Source organism: Penaeus vannamei, chromosome 7 (genome assembly GCF_042767895.1).
Source record: "Penaeus vannamei isolate JL-2024 chromosome 7, ASM4276789v1, whole genome shotgun sequence".
Taxonomy (NCBI): Eukaryota; Metazoa; Arthropoda; class Malacostraca; order Decapoda; family Penaeidae; genus Penaeus; species Penaeus vannamei.
Window position 1 is genome coordinate 22,220,340 of NC_091555.1, and position 15,000 is coordinate 22,235,339.

A 15,000-nucleotide genomic window follows, 5' to 3' on the forward strand; every position below is an offset into this window, starting at 1 on the left:
TCGTGCGCGCGGGCATCCCGTGCTGCTATATGGACGATGACTCGGGCGTGGGCGACCCCGCAGCCGCGCCCGCATCGCTGGCGCCCCAGACCGCCGCGGGGCACCTGCAGCTCCCTCTGACGGAGCTGCGCTGTGACAGTGACAATGACAGTGGCTTGGTCAGTTGCGGCGACAGCGACCACGCGCAGAGCCACGACACGGGGGACACGCCCGTGCCGCCGCCCTTCCTCCTCTGTGATAGTGAGCCGCCGCTGCTGGCGCAGCCGCCCTCCGACTCGCCCGTGCCCTTCCGTCCGGACTTCGACCACGTGGTGGCGGCGCCGCGCGCGGGCACGCCCCCCGCCTTCACGCGCGACCACCTGTGGCCGACCACGCGCGACAGCCGCTACGAAGACCAGGGCTTCGGCGACTTGTCGCGGCGGGACCACGCGGCCCTCAGCGATCTGGACCAGCACGAGCCAGCGGTGTTCAACGAGCCCGCGAGCCCTGTGGCCGCCCGCAACGCCAGGAACGCCCTCTTCCACGAGAGCTCCAAATGCGCACCCGACAGACACGCCAACCGCTACTTGAGCCCCAACAGCGCCAACAAGAAGTGGCGCGAACGCAGAAGTAGCGGCGAGGCCGAGGCTGAAGATGCGGGCGTGGGCTTTGTGGACAACTTCCAATACCCGCCACCGCCCACCGCCGCCCATAACCCCTTCGACGCCACCTTCCACCGCGCCGTCAAGCAGAGGCGCTTCCGAGCCAAGAAGGTAAGTGCGGCGCCCCGACTGGCGCCGGTATGCCGAAGGCAGCTGATTCTGCGTCCTTCTCTTCCTCCTCCTCCTCCTTTTCGATTTCCTTTTCCTTCTCCTCCTCCCCCTCCTCATCAGCATCATCATCTTCTTCATCTTCTCCTTCCCTCCCTTTCTCTGTCTGTCTGTGTGTCTGTTTGTCTTGCTCACTCTCGCTCTTGTTGTCAACACTGTCCGGAGTAGAAGCTAGACCGCTTAACGTAAGTAACAAAAATGAGCATATTTTTCGATTTCATGACATCACTAATAAATCTTACTTCCTATTTTGCTAGATTGATATGAAATTCAAAACAAGTGTGCAAGCAAGGAGACTATCCTGTTGGTATTGCAACACCCCAAGAAAGAAAGAAAAAAAAAAACGAAAAAAAAATTCTTGTTAGTGTAATAAAGATCAGGGTTCATGTATTTACATTCTCGACGTAGCTATTCTTGTTCGGCTATGCAAGACTCGTGGCTGTGTAAGTGCCAAAGACAATTTATTTTTGGTTTTGGTGCTTGGTTTTCCCGTAGGATTTCTTTGGTTTGCTTGCCAGTTTGAGGGCATATATACGCACTCATACTCACTATCATGCTTGCATGTGCACACACGCACTAGCAAACACAGACACATACGCGCGCGCGCACACACATACACACACTCGCACGCACGCACGCACAAACGCGCCATAACACCAATTAAGAGCAGCACATGCAACATTACCACCCCTTGACGGAGAAAACTCATCCTCGCGGGTTCCTCGAAGATAGGGAGGGAAGGGGAAGGGGGAGGGAAGATGGAACGAAGGATGGGGGAGAAGGATAGGTAAGAAGAAGGAAGGGATGAAGGGAAGAAGGGAGGGGGGAAGGACGGATGGATATGGTAATGATGATGGCGCTGGGTGTGGGGAAAGGAAAGGAAAGGGAGTAGATGTTGTGGGGGTGGACTGAAAGGGAGATAAGGATGGCGAAGAGTTGGATGAGGGAGGATGGAAGGGGGCAGAGATGATGGAGGGGGGGGGGTAGCTAGGTTGAGAAGCCAGGGACTGGGGTATTAGTGGGGAAGGGGGAGGGAGGAGGGGAGAGGGGCATTGTTTTCCCACGGTCTGGGCGAGGGTGCGTGCGCGTGTGCGTGCGTGCGAGAGGGGCATCTGATGAGACGCGGACTCGGGAAGCAAGAGGGGGAAGCTGACTTTGTTCATGACCCCTTGTGTGACCGACTCTGCGCTTGACCTCTTGACCTTAGGTGATTGGATGGTGATTGGAAGAAGGCGGTGGGGTGTGGTAGACAGGGTGCGGGGAGGGGAGGGTGTAAGTGAAGGTAGACGTAGAGTTGGGTAGATTAAAGTAAAGTAAAGAAGACGAAAGCAGAGTAGGAATAGTAGAAGGAATAGGAATAGTAGAAGGAATAGGAATAGTAGAAGGAATAGGAGTAGTAGAAGAAATAGGAGTAGAAGGAATAGGAGTAGAAGCAGTAGAAGGAATAGGAATAGGAGTAGGGGCAGAAAATTGAGAGACAGCCAGAGAAGAAACAGAATGGAAATGGGAATGGAAATTGGGAGGGGGAATGAGAACGAGGACGTGAAGGGGAAAGGGAAGACGGCAAAAGAAGTTGTAAAATGAAGCGGCAGGTTTATAAATTGGGGGAGACTGAAGAAGAAGAAAAAAACAAGAATGAAAACGGAGGAACAAAAATGCAAGTCAAGGAAATTAATGAAGACGGAGATGACATTACGTGAGAGAGGGGAAAAAGAGAACAAAGGGAAACGGAAAGCGAAAAGGAGGGCGGGAGTGTCTGGGAGGGAAGGGGAGGGTTTGAGTGAGGGAGTGAGAGAAAGAGGGAGGGAGAGAAGGAAGGAAAGTGAAAGACAGAAGAGGAAGAAAGAGTGAGCGAGTGAATGAGCAGGCGAGTGAGTGAGTGAATGAGCAGGCGAGTGAGTAAGCGAGTGAGTGAGTGAGCGAATGAGCGAGTGAGTCAGGGAGTTAGCATGCGAGTGAATGAGTATGTGAGCAAGCGAGCGAGTGAACGAATTAAGAGAGAAGAAAGAAGAGAAAGAAAAAGTGAGTGAATTAATAAACTAATAAATAACACACAGAAAGAAAGAGAAAAGAGAGACACGAGAGAGAAAACCGAGAAAAGAGAGAGTTTGCTTTCCTTCACGGCCGCAGTACGCCATAATCACGTTTATGTTTTATGCATTTTATGTTTCCAGCATTGTACTCGCCCCGGTGTTTCACTCGTCGATGCCGGATGCGCGGGTTTCAGACTCGTCGCGCCGGGGTTTCTCTGCCCTTTTTCTCCATTCCCTTTTTGAGTTTTCCTTACAGTTTCTCCTCCCGTATTTTCCTGCGTGCGTTTCTCTACGCGTTTCTTAATTTCGGATCGTTTGAATGTATAAAGATTTTTATTTATTTATTTATTTCCTTTTTTTCTTTATTTCTTTGTTTTCCTTTTCCGGTTTCTCTCTTTTATTTTCTAATTATTTCATTTTTTTTTATTTTGTGTTATTTGATCTTATTCTCTCGCTTTGTTCTGTGAAGTTGCTGGGTAGATCAGGACACGCACGTGGGAAGTCCGATGAAGGAGATGAAGTTGGGAAATCGGAGAGTTTAAATGCTCTCCTCCTCCTTTTTCTCCTTATTAATCGTCTTCTCCTTCTTTTTTATTATTATTATTAATAATATTCTTCTCTTCTTCTTCCTCTTCCTTTTCGTCTTCTCCTCTTCCTCTTCCGTTTCTTCTTAATCGTCGTCTTCTCCTCCTCCTTCTTCATTTTCTTTTTCTCCTTCTTTATTTTCTTCTCCCCCTCCTCTTCCTCTCCTTCATCTTCCTCCTCCTCCTCTCCCTACCCTTCATCTTCCTCCTCCTCCTCTCCCTACCCTTCATCTTCCTCCTCCTCCTCTCCCTACCCTTCATCTTCCTCCTCCTCCTCTCCCTACCCTTCATCTTCCTCCTCCTCCTCTTCCTACCCTTCATCTTCCTCCTCTTCCTCCTTCACCCCCTCATCTTCCTCCTCCCCTTCATCTTTTCATCTTCCTCTTCTTCCTCCTTCCTCTTTTCACTTTTCCGCTTTTTATTTCACTCGTTGCTCTCTGCCGTTCCCTTCCTTTTTTCCTCCCCGTCCTTAATAAGGTGACGTGTCTGCTCAGCTCATCTGCGCACTTTGCTTGTTTGTTTTTAAGACTTTCTTTTCGTTCTCTTCTTGGTATTGCTATTACCCTTCTTCGTTTTCTGTCGTTGTTTTCTCTTGTTCTTCTTTATCTCTCTCCCTTTTCTTTTTGCATTCTGTAGTTCTCTTTCTCTAGTACGCTTATCTGTCTAGTTCTCTTCTTTTTTTCTCTGTCTTTTATATTTCTCTCTCTTTTATTCTCCCCTCTATCTTTTATTCTCCTCTCTCTCTTTTATACTTCTCTCTCTCTCTCTCTCTCTCTGTCTATCTGTCTATCTATCTATATCTATACCTATATCTATCTTTCTATATATCTATCTCTCTCTACTTCTCTCTCCCCCTCCCTCTCTCTCTCTCTCTCTCTCTCTCTCTCTCTCTCTCTCTCTCTCTCTCTCTCTCTCTCTCTCTCTCTCTCTCTCTCTCTCTCTCTCTCTCTCTCTCTCTCTCCCCCTTCCTTCCCCATCCCTTCCTCCCTCTTCCACTCACCTCCCTTCCTCCCTTTTTCTCCCTCCTTCCTCCACTTTTCCATTCCCATTTCCTCCCTTCCTCCTCCTTTTCTTTTCCCTCATATTTTTTTTTATTCCTCCTAATTTTCTTCCTACCCTCCCATCCTCCCTACTTACCTCCCTTCCTCTCCTCCCTTTCCTCCCTTCCTACCTACTTCTCACCTGCCCTCCCTCCCCCCCTCACTCCTCCCCTCCCCCTCTTCTCTGCCCAGCGTTACTTGACTGACAGTAGACGCTGCACAAACCTTCTAGAAAGATCCGCGTCGAGGCTTTTTCAGACAACCCGGCCGTTAATAATACATTTAATCTTTCGGCGCTCGTTTATGGAAAGGAGATGAAAGCGAAGGAGAAGGAAGAGAAGAAGGAGAAGGAGAAGGAGAAGGAGAGCAAGACAGAAAAGGGGAAAAGAGAAAGGGAGTTGGAGTGGGAGAGGGGTTGTTGGAGCTTGCGCCGTTGCTGGAGTTGTTGCCGGGGTTGTTGGAGTTGGTGAGGGAGGAGATGAAAGGGAAAAGAAGAGCAAGTATAGTAGATGACGAAAGAGTGAGAGGAGATGGAAGTAGGAGGTAGGGAAGAGAGGATCAAGATGGAACATGTAGTGAAGATGCAGGCGAAGGTTCTGGTTTCAGAAGAACGTTTTTAAAAAACATCGTAGTGTTCCAAAAAATATATATATAATGAGAAAAAGATGATAGTATGAAGTATAGACTGTGACTTTCTCAAGGGTCCAATCGCCCTGTTCTGAGGATGACCTCATGGCACTCGGGGCCCGAGGATGTCTTCTCGCCCCGGCCAGCTCCGCTCCGTCGGCCAGCGAGAGGGAGCGGCCGCGCAGATGGCCGGCTCGGTTTCAGCAGACTTCCCCGAATCGAGATGGTTTCATAACACGACTCCGGTGCCTGGGCGGGCGGGGGCGGGCGGGGGCGGGCGGGGGCGGGAGGGGCGGGCTCTTGCAACTAGAAGCAGTTCTTTCCGTGTATGTACACATGCAAACATTCATGCGTAAACATGTACACAGGTGTGCGCAAAGGGATGCATGTCTTGCGTATATTTGATACACACATACATGCATACATGCGTATATGCGTACATAAACACTTTTTTCTGTCTAACACATACAAACGTAGGCCTAGGTGAACGGAGCTGTTTCCATGCACGATGGAAAGGGAACGGAATGGAACTGACCGGAACGCAACGGAAGGGAACGGCTTGGACCGGCGGCGAGGCAGGAGGGAGAAGGGGGCGAAGGAGGCAGACGTCGGGCGAGGCGTGGGCGGCGCACGTGATGCCCGGCGCTCTGCTTGACGGGGGCGCCGCGGGAGGTCAGGCATTGGGCGCGGACTCACGTGGCTGCGGAGAGAGCGCCTCGCCCTTCGTTTAGCAGCCACCGTATGCGCGCAGGCCAGGCACGCACGCACACACAGAGATTTGCATGATGTTACATACACACACGCGTGCACCTACACGCACACGCAACCTCTTTTTGCCCCCCCCCCCCCCTCACTTTAACTCCAACTGACACACCGCACTTAAGTTCTCCCACTTTCGCTCGTTTACTTTTCCTTTTGCTCTTGCTTTCTCTCGTTTTTTTCCCTCCCCCTCTTCTCTTCTCTTGTCTTTGATATGCTGTGCTAGGCTTTTCTCTTCTATTTTTTAGCTTTTATTTTCTGCTCTACTCAATTCTACTCTATTTTTCTCTGGTCATCTCTTTTTTTCTCTTGTCCTGTCCTCTCCTCTCACATCACCTCTTCTCCCCTTCCCTTCCCTTCCTGCCTTTTCCTTCCCACACCTCTCCTCTCCTCCCCTTCCTTCCTCTTTCCTCCCCACCTCTCCTCTCCTCTTCATTCCCTCATATCCTCTCATATCCCTTCATACCCCCTCCCCTTCCCTCTCCTCATATCCTCTCATATCCCCTGTTCCCCCTCCCCTCCCCTCCCCTCCCCTCCCCTCTCACCCCTTTGTTGGAGGGGAGTAAAGCGTCATCATGGATGTGTGTTTTTTTTAAGGAAAAGGAAATTACTTTTGATGCTGAGCGTCGGCCATTTAATGTATGGTATGTGCAGTAGAGCGGACGATGATACATAGATTAATGAATAGATAGATGAATAGATTCAGATAATAAGAGATAAAGAAGGAAGGAAAGAGAGAGAGAATGAAAAGGTAAAGATAGAGTGAGAAGATAAGCTTGCTCGTCACGTGTCTTGTGGAAGGGGGAACGCGTGCGTGTGTGTGTTTGGGAGGAAGAGGGGGAGGGGGAGGGGGGAGGCGTCTCCAGACACACATGCTTCGAGTCAAGGTTTTCTCTTCTTGGCAGTCACCGGGTCTGGTGGGGGTGGGTTGGGGGTGGAGTGGAAAGGAGGCGGTGAGGAAGGTGGGGGATGGTGAAAGAGGAAGGAGAAGTGAGGGGTAAGGGGAAGGGGAAATGGGAAGGGAAGTGGAGGGAGAGGGAAAGGAAAGGAGATGGAAGAGGGGCGAAGAGGAGGGAGGGGATGGAGAGAGAATGGGAGAACGAGACCATGGTGGGTAGGATAGAAGATGGATGAGACGGCGAGGGAGGATGAGGAACGCGTGGCAGTTGGAGGGAGATGATACAGATGAGGAAGAGGAATAACGGAAAGGAAATAAGAGAAACCCGAGTACGCAGGATAAGTTGGTTCATAATGGAGGAAAGGAGAGGGGGAGGGGGAGGGGGCTGAGGGGAGAGGAGAAGGTGGTCGGGCGTGGTGGTGCTGAGGGGAGAGGAGAAGGGGGTTGGTTGGGGGTGCTGAGGGGAGAGGAGAAGGGGGTTGGTCGGGAGGGGGTTGCTGAGGGGAGAGGAGAAGGAGGTTGGTCGGGAGGGGGGTTGCTGAGGGGAGAGGAGAAGGGGGTTGGTCGGGAGGGGGGGTTGCTGAGGGGAGAGGGAGAAGGGGGTTGGTCGGGCGGGGGTGCTGAGGAGAGGAGAAGGGGGTTGGTCGAGCGGGGGTGCTGAGGGGAGAGGAGAAGGGGTTGGTCGGGGGTGCTGAGGGGAGAGGAGAAGGGGGTTGGTCGAGCGGGGGTGCTGAGGGAGAGGAGAAGGGGGTTGGTCGGGCGGGGGTGCTGAGGGGAGAGGAGAAGGGGGTTGGTCGGGCGGGGGTGCTGAGGGGAGAGGAGAGGGGAGGTTGGTCGTGGGGGGGGGGGGGTCGAGGCATGAGTACGACCGGAATTGTCAACAGTGTGCTTGTCGTGGTCAGCTCTCTTGTTTTCCCTCTGGTGTGGTATTCTCTGCCCGACTTCCTCATCGTATTCTGTTTGATGTATTTTGGGTGTAGGTTTCGGTATAGTTGTGTCGGTTGTGGGTGTAGTTGTGTCTGTATTTGTTTTGTTTTTGTTTAGTTGTATTTTGTTTATTTGTTTGTCGATTTGTTTAGTTCAGCGACGTGTGGAAAAACGAGGTCAAACCCAAAGTCTGTGTTGTGGATAAAATCAGAGTGGTGCGAATAATAAGGCTAATTTCAAAACAACCTATTATCATCCCTTCCCCTCTTCTCCATTCATTCCTCTCTCTCCCTCCATTTCCCCTTCCCCTCTTCTCCATTCATTCCTCTCTCTCCCTCCATTTCCTCTTCCCCCTCTCCCTCTTCTCGTTCTCCCTCTGTATCCTCTCTCTCCTACTCCACCTGTATTCCCTCGCCCTCTCCCTGTTCCCTCTTTTCTCTCCATTTCTCCTCTATTTTCTCCTCCCTTTTCCCTTCCACCCCTCCGTTCCTCTCCCTTCCACCCCTCCCTTCCTCTCCCCTTCCACCTCCACCCTCCTTCTCACCCTTGTTCCTCCCTCTTCTACCCCCCTCCTCCCAATCCCCCATTACCCCTCAGTCCCTTTCTTCCTTTCTACCTCCACTCTTCTACCCCCTCCCTCCCTATCCCCCCTTCTATCTCCCCTCTTCGACCCCTCCCTCCCTGTCCACCCTTCCACCCCTCCCTCCCTCTCCCCCTTCCACCCCTCCCTCACACTAGAGGTCATGGCTAAGCCACTTCTGAGGCTTCATAAAGGAAGGCCGAGTACCGCGCTGACGTGTGCGGCGGGGCGTGCTCTGCCTCGCGTTATTTATTCCTATATTTGAGTGTCGTGTGCTTGTTTGTACTTGTCTCTTGCTGTCCGTGTTGGTGTCCGTGGGGCTGCCTGATTCTTTCTCTTGCTTTCTCTCTCTCTCCATCTTTTTGTATGTCTCAATCTTCTTTCTGTGTCTCAGTCTCTCTCTCTGTATCTGTCTGTCTCTCTCTGTCTCCCCCCCCCCCCTCTCTCTCTCTCTCTCTCTCTCTCTCTCTCTCTCTCTCTCTCTCTCTCTCTCTCTCTCTCTCTCTTCCTCTCTCCTTCCTTCCTCCCTTCCTCCTCCCTTCCCTTCCTCCCCTCCTTCCTCCTCCCTTCTCTCTCTCTCTCTCTCTCTCTCTCTCTCTCTCTCTCTCACACACACGCACAGAAAATATGTGTACATATGAATGTGTTGATTAGTACTTATTTATACACTCAAAAGTCCCTTCTATTTTGAGCCGCCCATCGGGGTCGACGTAGCAATAACCGAATGGAAATTACAGTGGGGAATTACACACTTATTGAAGATTTTTTTTTATTTGTCTTTTATTTTATATTTTTTGTATGGATGGGTGGGGGATATCACTGAGGATCGTCCAAGGGGAATATGAATTGATTGTCGAAATGGGATATAATTACATACTAAATCTGTCAGGCACAAGCCCGACAAAAGCAATATTGCCAAAGGTCAATTTGTTTGGTTGAGAGCTTCGCTAACGCAAGTTTTTTCATTTTTTCGTTCAGTTATAGGTTTTCTGATCTCATTGTATTCGCACAAAAGGCGCTGTCGGTTTGAATTACGTGTCGGCGACTAATTGTTGAATATTGAATTAGTTTTGGATATAAACTTTATCATGTAATTGGCACGTGGACAATTTTGGCTGCGCGGAGATGTCATTGACCTGGCGGGAGGGAACGGGAGACGAGGTCATTTATTTTTTTTCCGAAGGTCCCGGGATTTATTCGAAATCGTTAGTGGATTTTGCAAAAGTGACTTCTCCCTAGACATAGGTATGTGCTGTCGAAGGAAATTGAGGATGAGGTCGTCTTACGAAGAGCGAGGAGGAGAGGGGGCGAGGAAGGGTAGGGGAGTGGATAGTCAGAGAGGGAAAAGAGAGAGACGGGCAGGGAATGTGGAAATGCGGAAGGGGGAAGTGAAGAGGCAAAGAGAGAGAGAGAGAGAGAGAGAGAGAGAGAGAGAGAGAGAGAGAGAGAGAGAGAGAGAGAGAGAGAGAGAGAGAGAGAGAGAGAGAGAGACGGAGACGGAGAAGCAAAGGGAGAGAGAAAGGAATGTAAAAAAAGATAGAGAGCAGTGAGAAAAGGAGGATTGTGAGGAAGAGGGCACGTCCTCTGGAAGGGATTGATCAAAGAGCCATCATAGGCACCGGCCGATTGAGCCTGGGAAGGGCGCCAGAGGGCAGTGGGTGTGTGTGTGGCATCCCGGAGTGGGAGAGCCACCACCTCCTTGGCACCAGTCGACGCTCAGATCAGGGCAAGGGACGGGGAGGGTACGTCAGGGCGGGAGGAGGGACGTTCGGGGTGGATCGGAGTGGGTACGCGGGTAGCTGACCTGTGTTTGAAGTAGAGGCGATGGGTGGGGAGGACGAAAGGGTGGGATGGATAGACGGCAAATATCACAGGAGTAGATCATGCGGACGAGGCAAAGTTATTGGATTCTGTTGCCATTTTCAACTCTCTCTCTTTCTTTCTTTCTTTCTTTCTTTCTTTCTTTCTCTCTTTCTCTTTCTCTTTCTCTTTCTCTTTCTTCTCTTTTCTCTCTCTCTCTCTCTCTCTCTCTCTCTCTCTCTCTCTCTCTCACGACGTCTATATCTGGGGAATACGTGTTAGAGAGAGAAGGGGAAGGGGAGAAGAAGGAGATGGGGAGTGGGTAGATGTAGGGAGGAGAGGTAGATGGTAATACGGGATTGGCTTAGACGGTGGCAGAACCTTTGAACCTGCCTGCGAGTCTGCCATCGAACCCATCAGGCGTGAAATTTCAATGAAAGTTAAACACGAGTGAGGAGGGAAGGATGGATGGAGGGAGGGAGGGAGGGGTGGTGGTGGCTTGCTGAGGGAAGTGGGTGGGTGAGAGAGGGAAGGAGAAAGAAAGATGCAGGGAGAGAGAGAGAGAGAGAGAGAGAGCGAGAGAGAGAGAGCGAGCGAGAGAGAGAGAGAGAGAGAGAGAGAGAGAGAGAGAGAGAGAGAGAGAGAGAGAGAGAGAGAGAGAGAGAGAGAGAGATAAAGAGAGAAAGAAAGAAAGGAAGGCATAAAAAGGAAAGAGAGAAAAGATGAGAGAGGGAGCGTCTCACCAGGGTACAGAACTCGCGAGGTGATCATTCGTCGCGAGTCGTTTCGGCGCCATTCAGAAGCTTTACGTAAATGTCTGGCAGGCGCCGCGGGTTGACCGGGGTGGGGAGGGGGGTGATAGGAGGCGGGGTAGGGTGGTATTGAGGGAGTGGAGAATTCAGGGGAGATGGTTTGTGACGGAGTTTTGGGGGGAAGGGGAGAGGGTTGGGGAGTTCAGGGGAGGTGTTGTCGCCAGGCGCAGGAGACCCCACCGGGACTGCGCAGTTGGAGGGGCCCTCCTCGCCAAGGCCGCCGAAGGGGAGTTCCTGAGTGTCCTCTTCGTGTTCACCTGCAGTAAGGGCTCGGTGTCGGCTCTCCGCGTCTTGTCCTCCTTTCGCTCTCATTCTCTCACTCTTACTCTTTCGATGTCTTGTTATATCGCTCTTTCGTCCATTCACTCAGTCACTCGCTTTCTTGCGTTTTCGTTCTTTCGTTCTCACACTCTTGCCATTTTGCTCACTTTCCCTCTCACCTCTTCGCTCCTTTTCACTCTTTTGCTGTCTCGCTCTTTTACGCGAGGAGGAGTGGGTATTTTTGATCCCATTTAGTTTGAAGATTTTTGGCAATTGTTGAAAGTTTTTTTTATTATTGCCTTTTTGTCATTACTATCATTGTTTCTTGTTGGAGTAGAATTAGTATAATGTTAGAAGTTGTTGTATTGGGAGTAGGAGTAATGGTAGTAATAGGTGTAATAGTTCCCTCCCTGTCCATTGCACCACCTCCCCCTTCCTCCACCCTTTCCCCTTTCCCCCCACCCTCCTCCTCCTTTTTTGTTAGGGTTTTACTTCTTTTCCTTCTTCGTTTCCTCATCCACCTCCTCCTCCTCCTCCTCCTCCTCCTCCTCCTCCTCCTCCTCCTCCTCCTCCTCCACCACCTCCTCCTATACCACCTCCTCCTCCTCCTCCTATACCACCTCCTCCTCCTCCTCCTCCACCACCTTCCTCCTCCTCCTCCACCACCTCCTCCTCCTCCTCCACCGCCACCGCCTCCTCCTCCACCACCGCCTCTCCTCCTCCTCCTCCTCGCCACCTCCTCCTCCACCACCTTCGCCACCTCCTCCTCTCCTCCTTCCTCCACCTTCCTTCGCCTCCTCCTTCTCCACCACCTCCTCCTCCTCCTCCCTCCTCCTCCCTCCCTCCTCCTCCTCCACCGCCACCTCCTCCTCCTCCTTCGCCACCTCCTCCTCCTCCTCCGCCACCTCCTCCTCCTCCTTCGCCACCTCCTCCTCCTCCTCCGCCACCTCCTCCTCCTCCCCCATCTTCAGCACCACCACCTCCACCACCTCCACCTTCTCCATCTCCACCACCCCTCCCCCCAGAGAGGTTTATTTCGAGAGTCCTCGAGGAAGAATCGGGTAAAGCATCAAAGGGTTGACGAGGTTTATTACACGGGCGCTAAAATTGCCTGATGCTACGGAAATAACTACTGAAGTGGGGCGGGGGGAGGGGGGGGGATGGCAGATCAAGACGTAAATTGGTTGGATGCGGTTTGGAACTTTTTCTTTTTTTTGCCGTTCGGTTGTTTGATTGTGGTTAGCTGCTTTTTATCTCTTTTGGTTGTTCAGTTGTTGATTGGACTTTTTTTCGGTTGTTGATTGGACCTTTTTTCGGTTGATTGGACCTTTTTTCGGTTGTTGATTGGACCCCTTTTTTCGGTTGTTGATTGGACCTTTTTTCGGTTGTTGATTGGACCCCTTTTTTCGGTTGTTGATTGGACCTTTTTTCGGTTGTTGATTGGACCCCTTTTTTCGGTTGTTGATTGGACCTTTTTTCGGTTGTTGATTGGACCTTTTTTCGGTTGTTGATTGGACCTTTTTTCGGTTGTTGATTGGACCTTTTTTCGGTTGTTGATTGGACCTTTTTTCGGTTGTTGATTGGACCTTTTTTCGGTTGTTGATTGGACCTTTTTTCGGTTGTTGATTGGACCTTTTTTCGGTTGTTGATTGGACCTTTTTTCGGTTGATTGTTATCGGCTGTGATTTGGAAGAATTTTTATCTCGGGTGTCGTTCGGCTGTTGATCTCGAAGCTTCGAATTTGCTTTTGGTTCGTTTTTGGTGGGGTCGGAAGGGGAGAGGGGGTGGGGGAGGTGCTTGGTGTAACCTTACGCGGGAAAAAGAAAACTGAATTGAAAAGAATCGAATAAATGACGAATGTACGGAGAGGGAATTTCTGTTCATGTCGAAAGAAAGGAGAAATGAATACGGGAAGAAAACGCCTAAATGAAACAGCATTGAAGAATGTGAAACAAAAACAAGAAAATTAGAAAAAAAGACAAAAGGGAATAATGTATAGAGGAGAAAGAACGAATTTCGTGTTCCTTGAGAAGAAAAATAGAAAAAAGGGAAAGAAGGTACAACAGAAGTAGAAGGAATCACTTGTTTGTAAGAAAAAAAAGAAAAAAAAAATGAAATTTTGAACAAATTAGAAAGAATGAATCACTTGTAACAGAAAAAAAGTCGAAAATGCAAAACATAGAATGAATCACTTGTAACTAAAGAAAAAGAAAAACATGAGTAACTAGATAAAAAAAGAAAGAATAATCACATGTTACTAAAGAATAAAAAAGAAAGAATGCAAAAAATAGAAAGGCGGGATTACTCGTTACCAGGAGGGATCCAGGGCAGTAAAAAATCGAAAATGCAAAACATAGAAAGAATGAATCACTTGTAAATAAAGAAAAAAAATGTAGCTAAGGAAAAAAAAGGCAGAGAGACGGGATTACTTGTTACCAGGAGGGATCCAGGGCAGAAAAAATCGAAAATGCAAAACAGAAAGAATGAATCGCTTGTAACTAAAGAAAAAAAAATGTAACCAAGGAAAAAAAGCGAGAGAGACGGGATTACTTGTTGCCGGGAGGGACCCAGGGCGTGAAGGGGAGGCGGAGAGGGCAGAAAGGGAGGCGGCGGCGACGGCGGGCGGCGCTTACGCAACCGTCATTAGCCTGTGGGTGGCGGCTGCGGGGCGTGGGCTCTGAGAGGGAGAGGGAGGAGGGCGTGTGAGGGTGTGAGTGTAGGTGTAGGAGGAGGGAAGGGGGAGGTAGAGGGAGAGTGGGGAGGGTGTGGGTGTAGGGGTAGGTGATTGAAAGGTGGAGGTAGGGGAGGGTTTAGGGGAGTAGGAGAGATTGGAAGGGGTTAGGTAGAGCAGGGGAGGGTGGTGGGTGTAGGGAGTAAGATGGGAAAGGGGGAGAGAGAGGAGGAGGGAAGGGGTGTGTGAGGGGGTGTGGGGTGTAGTAGTAGATGGGAAGGGGAAGAGAGAGGGGGAAGGGTGTGTGGGTGTAGGAGTAGATGGGAAGGGGGAGAGAGAGGGGGAAGGGTGTGGGTGTAGGAGTAGATGGGAAGGGGAAGGGTGTGTGAGGGTGTGAGTGTAGGTGTAAGAGAAGGGAAGGGAGAAAAGGGAGAGGGGGGAGGGAGTGTGATGGTAAGGGTGTAGGCGCGGACAAGACCTCTAAGACACATCGGGTATGTGGCGTCTCGGTTTGGGGTGAGTGAGGGGGAGGGGGAGGGTGTGGGTGTGGGTGTGGGTGTGGGTGAGGGAGAGGGAGGGTGTGGGTGATTGTAAGTGTATTTTCGAGTGAGCGAATGAGTGCAGAGATGGTGACATAGAAATGTGTGAGTGAGTGTGTATGATATGGAGACACTTTTGAGTATAAAAATAAACATACATATGCACGCACACATGCGCATAACTGCACAAGCATATATGAATATAGACTGTATTTTGTGTACTCGAGACCGTGCAGCGACTGGCTGAGACGAAGACGATAAGAGGGCATCACAAGCAGACCAGGAGGGATAGCCGGCGAGGGGAGGAATGAGAGAGAGAGGAGAGAGAGAGAGGAGAGAGAGAGAGGAGAGAGAGAGAGGAGAGAGAGAGAGGAGAGAGAGAGAGAGAGAGAGAGAGAGAGAGAGAGAGAAAATGATGGTAATTTCAGGGTATGAAGAAGAATAAGGAATAAATTAAAGGAGGAAGCCAGAGAGAGAGAAAAGAGGCAAGCAGACGACCCCGAAAGGAAAATTTTTAAACAAGACGGGGGGGGGGGGAAGCTAAAAATGACCTTGGGCGCCTAAGGAGCGACGCCACTCGCGCACTCCCATCAGTTTTGCTTTTGCTCTGCGCCGCCGAGATGAGGGAGAGGGGGTGGAAGGAGGAGAGAGGAGGAGGAG

At 50.6% G+C, this 15,000-nt stretch overlaps 1 protein-coding gene across 1 annotated transcript in view; it reads left to right on the forward strand.

Annotated features, from left to right (window-relative positions):
- The window catches only part of S6kII (Ribosomal protein S6 kinase II), a gene marked incomplete at its 3' end in the record, with an annotated part of 77,172 nt that overhangs the window by 26,831 nt on the left and 35,341 nt on the right, over positions 1-15,000 (forward strand). Inside the window, 1 exon segment of the mRNA XM_070123632.1 lies at positions 1-752. This exon segment is cut by the window's left edge and continues 476 nt beyond it. Coding sequence (XP_069979733.1) covers positions 1-752 — 752 coding nt within the window.